The sequence below is a fragment of the Arachis duranensis genome, chromosome 6 (assembly GCF_000817695.3).
Source record: "Arachis duranensis cultivar V14167 chromosome 6, aradu.V14167.gnm2.J7QH, whole genome shotgun sequence".
Classification (NCBI taxonomy): Eukaryota; Viridiplantae; Streptophyta; class Magnoliopsida; order Fabales; family Fabaceae; genus Arachis; species Arachis duranensis.
This window is the reverse complement of record NC_029777.3, coordinates 78,939,665-78,948,359: the sequence shown is the minus strand read 5'-3', so window position 1 is coordinate 78,948,359 and position 8,695 is coordinate 78,939,665. Positions and strand designations below refer to the sequence as shown.

The following is an 8,695-nucleotide window of genomic DNA, read 5'->3' as shown; positions in this document are numbered from 1 at the left end:
GCACACACACACACACACACACACAGACACAGAGAGAGAGAGATAGAGAGAGAGAGAGAGAGAGAGAGAGAGAGAGAGAGAGAAACATAAAAAGGCATAAAGAGGGACTAATTTGTCCTGTTTTGAAAACTCTCCCTCCATGTGTGCATCCGTAACAGTCAAGCCAGTACAACGCATAATAATCAAACCCGGCCCGGATCGGACCTGCAGGTTCGATAAAAAAAACCAATGAACTGGATCATAAGCTAGTTCGGATTACTCTTCTAACCATTCTGCAATTGACCCGTAGAAAACCGGTCAATTCGGTTTGAACCAGACATATTTGACCCGACGGGTCAATATTCTATCCGTGCACCTCCATGATGTACAAGTGGTGCCACCTCCATTATGCACAAGTGGTGCCATAGATCACGGTAATAGACACCCCTTTCAAATTAAATGTTAATTCAAAAAGTAGCATAAATTTAACTCGATTTTGGGACCTCTAAGATAAAGAGATGTCAATCTTTCACTAGGCCAACATGTCTTTTAATACCATTAGGGTTAATAATTATATATATTATAAAAACAATGCCAATGCACTTATTAAGTTATATTAAAGACTAATAATTATATATTATACTAAAAGTAATTATATATTTAAATTAAAGTAATACAATTTAAATAATATAAAATATTACTTTTATTCTTCTATGATAATATCGTATTTGTTTATTTTATAGTTTAATTTTGATATATTGACAATATAAAATATTTTACATAATTATTCAATCACCTCCTTTCTTTTGAATAACTATTCACGCAGTTAATATAAAAATAGTTATTTCTGCTGATGTAGCGTTACATAATTAAATATAATGCATCAAAATTTTAATTTTATTATAATTGTATATATATTTAATTATTACCGGGTCAAACGGTTTGAGTAATGATTCATCGGTTAAACCATTAACCCAATAACATAACCGGATCGATTGCCGATTCGGTCTTGATAACTATGGTACAACGAAAGCCACATCAGACTTCTGCGTTGAGTTTGACGGACCCATATGAACGGAGGAATATATATGTCCAACTTTAAAGAAGTCATTGACTTAAAAGTATTTTCAAATGGTGAGAAACAAAAATATTTGTGGGACAAAAGATCAAGAATCTATTTGTTCTTTTTTAAAAAAACACACACAGAAAGAAAGAGAAAAAGGTTTGTACTCGATGTAAATTTTGTTTACTTAAAACTTCATAGTTAAAATTTTTTTATGCGTAATAAATTTCAACAATCCATCCTTTTCCACCAACAACTATTGTAGTTTCTTATAACTAGATCTCATTATCCATTCTTTTCTTATTGCACTACACTTTACAAAATTTGATCATAATAGATGGATTAGCTTGTATAATGGGCATAATAACATCACAAATGAGAGTATTATCCAATTGGACATGGTCTTTGGATAACTTGTTGTCAAACAAGTGTGAGGTTTTCTATACCTATGAAGTTTCCTGTAGAAAACAAAATTTTCATATGATAATTTTTCAACAGAAGATTTCAAATTGAAAAAGTGGCACTAAGGACTTTACCAATATCTAATATTTCGTATGAGTGTTACATAGAGATTTTTATAGACATCCTGGTGAACATTGCTTACTATCATACATGGTATTTTAGTCTATTAGACTCCATAACCCTATATTTCACGCTCCAAAAAATGTTATAATTTCTCACTCCCACTTGCACAGCTTCCCTACTCTTAAACTTTTGTCTCATACAAAACTCAACACCACTATCTATATTATAATTATTCCTTCCTACTTTACACCCTAAGGTTCATAGTGTAATAGTGACTAGAAATAAGTGACAAGTCAATAACAGATAACAGAACTCCATAAAAGGAACCATGCCGATTCATCGACAAAAATCTCTAGTACAAACTCATCCTCATTATTATTGTCGTTAGGTGCATCGTTATTAGCTATGCACTTCTCATCTGACTCCGAATCCTCCTCTATATGGTCTATAAGATTTGTGCACTAGAAATGAGGTACTACTAGTGATGGACTCTCTTGCACAGAGCTTGAAGGCTTAACACCCCCTCCCAATATCACCAATCTTAATGTAGAGTTCCATTACCTGTTGGGCTAAAATTTTTTCATGAATGTTAAACATCACTCAAATATGATTATTGCTTTCAAATCAGAAAATCCAATTTTAAAATTACCGATTTTCTGAGGCTATTAAGAACATTTATAACATTTCCAATCTCTTTTTGATCAAGCGTCTCTATATTCATCAAAATAAAATTTTTCAACTCAGTCAGAGAACCCACATAGCAAGTGCACATCAGTGTTGAAGTTGCGCATTTAAATGAGAACCCCATCCTCACCCTCTTTCAAATCTACGTTTGGATACACTATAATAACTATATCTTAATACTAGCTATTTGTAAGATAAAAAAGAGATGAACAAGAGAGATGTAAGTGATGGTTTAGGTTGAATGGATCTATCTATATAGAGCTTAAATTTTTGTGTATTTATAGCATGTTTGCACAATAAACACGTAACAGCCTAGTCCACTAGTTTGTGGATATTGTCCCATTGATACTTCGGGCCTTGAAATTTAGTTCCTGATGGAGGAACAGAAACCACTCAACCCATCAAGACGCATCCACAAGAAAGAAGCTTCCATGTCCTTATAAGGCATGTTTCATTCCCCTCTCAAATCAATGTGGACTTCACATTTCAGCCCCTAATATGGCCCAACATCCTCATTGCCGTATTGATCTGGGTACCAGCTTTAATATCATCCGTAATAGTCTAGTTTACTTGCTTGTAGATATTGTCTAATATAGCTCTCGAGCCTCACAATTTTTTTCTTGTGTTCTTGATGGAGGAACAAAAATCACTCAACCTATTAAAATACATTCATAAGAAAGAGGTTTCCACATTTTTATAAGGCATATTTTGATCTTGTGAAGTTCCACATCAGTTAGAGAGGAGAACAAAATATGCATTACAAGAATGCAAAAACATCTCCATTGTGGATGCATTTTGATGTCTTGAGTGATTTTTGTCTCTCCATCAAGAACAAAATTGTAACACATAAAGTGTCAAAGCGGACAATATCGACAAATTAGTGATCTAGGCTGTTATAGATGGTATTAGAAGCAATGCTCGAATCAATGTGCCAATGAGGATATTGGGTCCTATTAAGGGATGAAATATGAAGTCCCACATTGGTTAGAGAGGGGATTAAAACATATGTGTCTGAACTTGATCGAACCTGACCTTAAATAATGACCAGGTCAATTTTTAAGACCCTTATCCGACCCTAAACCTAATGAAATCACACCAAATTAGTCCTAAAGTATACAGATCTGAGCTGGATCTTGGGGTCGGTCTAAGTCATGTGCATCTCTGTGCCTTATAAAGATGTAGAAATTTCTCTCTTGTGGACGCATTTTGATGTGTTGAATAATTTTCATTCCTCTATCAAAAATAAAACTGTGAGACATGGAGTGTCAAAGTAAATAATAACCACAAACAGCTAAACTAAATTAGTACAAAACAAAATAAATTGAGACATATCTAATTTATACCGTAAATAATATACAGTTCAATATTTTAATACATATGTCATTTGTGAATGAAATACGTGTTAAAACAATATTATTTATCTGGTTTACAATATAAATAAAATATGTGTATATCTATTTGGTTTTCACTAAATAAGATATGTCACTCATGGAGCAAAAATATAAATTGTTATGTTTTCTTATATTCTTAAAAGTTATAATATATGTATAAATTGTTGTATGACATATTTAAATTTTAAATTTTATAAAATATTCTTAGATCGATCCACATAGTGAAATATTAGAATCTAACGGTTGAATTGATAAAATTTATATGGCATAAAACATTATTTTAAAATTGTTATATTTTTGAAAAATGTTGACGTTGGGGTCAACATTTTTAATGGAAAAAAATAGCTGAGTTAGCTAATATTAACTCAAATGTAGATAAATATAAAAAAAAATAATCACCTAATATTTCTATTTTTTAATCCACTTCTTCAGTTTTATACACAATTAACACGGGACAATATAAATTAATATTTTCCTTATTACTTATATAGTTATATTATTTTAACATTGTATGCCTGAACAAAACAACAATTTTGCATGTTTATCAGGGAATTACCTTGCGTTCTACAATGCAATAAAACATGCTTATCCAGATATTAAGATTGTTTCAAATTGTGATGCTTCCTCCAAGCCGTTAGATCACCCCGCTGATTTGTACGAGTATCATGTAATTAATAATTTCCCTTCTCCCGATTCACATTCAATTAATTTCCTTTGAAAAATAATATTTTGTTTTGAACTTTTTAATTTTCTTACCAGACGTATCCTCATGACGCTCGAAGTATGTTTAATAACGCTCAGGTGTTTGATAACACACCACGTAATGGTCCAAAGGTTTGCTTATCTTCACTCAATTATATCCACAATAATTAATGCTCATTTATACTAATAATTATGTAGGCATAATGCATCTATCTTATAGTACCTACTTACTCTTCCTCAATTAATTGGCATTTTTAAAGAATAATTGAGAAATTAATTTTTAATTAGTTAATATTAGTTAACTTTTTTATTTTAAAATTTTTTATTTTTTTAAAATTTAAGATTTATGATTTAGAGTTTAATAATTTATAATTTAGTGTCTAGAAGTTAAGATAAACAAAATAATTTAAAAATAAATAAATAATGTTGATTGAAAAATATTGATTTTTTAGTATTATTCTTTTTACTAATGTGACAATATCACAGTATCTAATTAGATGTACACATGGACGGACATAAGGGGGCGAGTGGCGGCCTCGGCCCCCAACTTTTTTTAATAGTAATAAGTTATTATATATATAATTTAATTTTTTAAAAAATAATTTATTATTTTGTCTAGTATATTAAAAAAATATTTAGTATTTAGTTTAATATAAATAAAAGTTTAATCTAATTTAAATATTAATAATTTTTAATATCTAAAAAGTAAGTAACAATATTAAAGAAATCTGAAAAAGATATTATTATTAATATTTTTTAATTAAATAAAAATTTTTAAATCTCATAAAGTGAATTTTTTTTCTTCTTGTGGCCGTCTTTTTTATTCATTTGATATTAATTTTCTCTGTTTAACTACTACAATTAAGAGATCTTTTTCAAGTTTCAACTATGAATATTGTGAAAAATAACTTAGAAACAAAATAAAAGATAAATTTTTTGCTAATTGTCTTTTAATTATATTGAAAAGAAAATTACTGACAAATTTGACACAAATTCCATTATCGGTGAATTTTATGATACGAAGAATTGACCACTTCGTTAGTAAAAAGTATACACATATTTTTTTTACTTTAAAATATATTTTCTGTTGATATATTTTTGTAATACATCTTATATTATATAATTTTTTTACATAATTTTTAATATTATATGTGTTATTGGCCCCCATAATATCATTTCTGGATCTGTCCCTGGATGTACATTTTTTTTTTTACTTTATCAGAATATTAAAATTAATTTTTTATGTATACTTGAATTAATTTTAATCCCTTGGATCTATGGATAATATGTTAAAGGCTTTTGTGAGTGAGTATGCTCTAATTGGAGAGGAACAAGCCAAGCTTGGGACCCTTTTAGGAGCTGTATCTGAAGCTGGATTTCTTATTGGATTAGAAAGAAACAGGTAAACTGTAGCTTTCTATGAACCATTTCAAGATACATCAACATTATTGCTCGAATTTTTAGAATGGAAGATATATGATACAATTGAGAAAGCCATGCACTTTTGGTTAAGCTCCACATGATGGTTTAATTAATATGTATTTATCTAAACTAGTAATTATAATTAATTTTTGATCACTGACTGTCTGATGTTAGTCACTACTCTTTTTGTTAGTGACGTTCATGCAACTTTTGGGGGGTGTTAAGAAATGGAAATGTTCCAATATTATACACTATTTAACATTGAATATTGGTTACAAAAATAATACCAATACAAAATATCCGTGTTACTTTTTACATAAATTTTTTGGATTTGAGCTTTCATACAACATAATAGATAACAAAAATTCTAACTAGCTTTAAAAGGTTAGTCTCATCAAAATATGAATGTCTTTAATGTAAGCAAAATTGTGTCCCATAAAAAAGTAACTGTGAAATTTTTTTAGAAAAATAGTCTATTACAAAAATAGGTTCAAGAAAAATACACCGCTAAATGGTGAAATATAAAACACTATCATCAAGTCATAAAAAAGTTCACAAATAAATAAAATATATTATCCTAAAAAACTACTATAGGATAAAAAAGATGATAACATTTTTCCCATTTTTGATGCAGTGATCACGTGGCAATGGCTTCGTATGCTCCCCTTTTTGTAAATGCAAATGACAGGAAGTAATAATGTCCTTCAACTTTTTTCATTTCCCATAAGGGCATACATATATATAAACTTACAAAGCCATGTTCTTTTCTTTAACATATTGAGAATCATATGATAGAATATATATATAATTTTGAATTAATATGGCCACACATTTTTGTGAGTAGGTGGAACCCAGATGCAATTGTTTTTAATGCGAATAAGGTTTATGGAACACCAAGCTATTGGGTGCAGTACATGTTTAGAGAGTCAAGTAAGGGTGCAACATTTCTTGAATCACAGCTTCAAACAACAGATCCTACTTCACTTGCTGCATCTGCAATTCTCTGCCAAAATCCTCAAAATAACAAAACTTCCCTAAAGATAAAGGTATTTGTAGGAATTGCTTACTATTAGACCAACAAGTAGTTGACTTTGTATAATTCCTTGCAGCCTTTTCATGCATGACCTAGTAAAAAAGAAAAAGGAAAATTGGATGCCAACATTTTTCAATTTAAAATTTTTTTTCTCGCATCTCAAAATTTTTAAATTTATTTATTCACTATTTTGTCAGCTAATTGTTAGTTAAAAATAAGTTGTGGAAAATAATAAAAATTAGAAAAAAGTGAATTAAAAAAATTTCAATATAAAAATCAGTTCTAAAAGATAATAAAAATTAGTCAATAATTAATAAATTAAAAATTCGTACATTTTAAAATTGAAAATTTTAACATTTAAAATCTAAAAGTTACTTATCCAAGTTCATTAATTAGCTAATTATTGGTGGCTGACTTTTATTATTTCTCTAGAATTATCCTTGTTAGTAAATAGATAGCCTAAAATCTATTTGTTATAACACACACAAAATCTGATACCATATCCACTAATTAATAATGCTTAGGATTTTTTATTTAATTAAAGAGATCAATATTATCAAATTTTCCTAAACGAAATTTTAAAACGTAAATTTTTTAAATCTATTAATATATAAATCATTACAGTGTATATTAAATAATATATTAAACATCACATTTTAGAACGATTTATGCATAGAATTCTTTTAAAAAATACATGTAAATCGTTTCATCAACTTGTCTTAAAGTAGGATGGATTACACTTTTTTCACCTAATCGGCTAAACCACTAAAATAGCACGATTTGTATTTAGCATAACACACAGCACCCTAACACTATTTATGTACAGAAATATAAGATACATATATAGGCTGTGACTGAAAAAGATATATTATACAGATAATAACGTAAATATTATAACAACAATTAATTCTTGAATAAAAATGAAATATGATCTATATTAGTAAATTAATGATAGTACAATAAAATTTGTCCAGGTTGCAAACATGAGAAGTGACCAAGTGAATCTCAAGATTTCTGTTGAGGGATATGCTACATCAAATCTTACTGAGTCAACAATTACTGTACTAACATCTATCAATGCATTGGATGAGAATACTTTCTCAGACCCAAAAAAGGTTCATGTCATGATCTTTCATTTTTCCCATCAATTTGTTACATGTACTTACTTAATTAGCCATATAAATCTTCAGAAAAAATGTAGATATTTTAATCCTCAATGAATTTCAATCACTAAATTATTAGTCTTTCACTTTTTATTTTATTAAATATATTAATCTTCACGTCAAATTTTTATAAAAAGTTAGACAAATTAATTTTTATCATTTTAACAAAGTCATATCAATTTTTAAAAAATTATAAATTTTTAAGAATAGTTTTTTTTATATATAAACAAATAATCTAATGTAAGAATTAGTTTGTCTAACGAAATAAAAATTTAAAAAATAATTGAATAATTAAAATTTATTAAAAAATAAAATATCCAATTAAAAGTTTTTTAGATATTGACTTAAAATTACTTAAGTTTGTTTATTTTACAGGTAGTACCAAAACGAAGTCCATTTCAGAGAGCTGGTAAGGAGATGAATTTCATAATCCCTCCAATTTCATTGACCGTATTTGACTTGTTATAACAATCAATTATTTGAGGATTACAAAATAATGCGTCATCGTCAAGGCACAGCATCATACTTTTATTAGATGGTTAGATGGTAGAGAAATAAATTAGAGCACCTAAGATTAAAAAAAATATAGAAGAAAACAATGAAGAGGGGATCTACCATTCAGAATTAGAATCGAACAGATCTTAATTATTATGATTCTACAATACAAATTCATTTGTAGTCAATTATTGTAGATTTAGACGAGGCTCATAAGAACTCCTTAATGTAGATTTAG

The 8,695-nt window shown here is 28.5% G+C and overlaps 1 protein-coding gene across 1 annotated transcript in view; it reads left to right on the top strand.

Annotated features, from left to right (window-relative positions):
- LOC107494251 (alpha-L-arabinofuranosidase 1-like) overlaps positions 1–8,430 on the top strand; it is a 22,147-nt gene extending 13,717 nt beyond the window's left edge. The window contains 7 exon segments of the mRNA XM_052263070.1: positions 4,191–4,309; positions 4,402–4,476; positions 5,640–5,746; positions 6,401–6,457; positions 6,611–6,812; positions 7,774–7,914; positions 8,338–8,430. Of these exon segments, the coding sequence (XP_052119030.1) occupies positions 4,191–4,309; positions 4,402–4,476; positions 5,640–5,746; positions 6,401–6,457; positions 6,611–6,812; positions 7,774–7,914; positions 8,338–8,430 (794 nt within the window).
- The last annotated feature ends 265 nt before the right edge of the window (positions 8,431–8,695 follow it).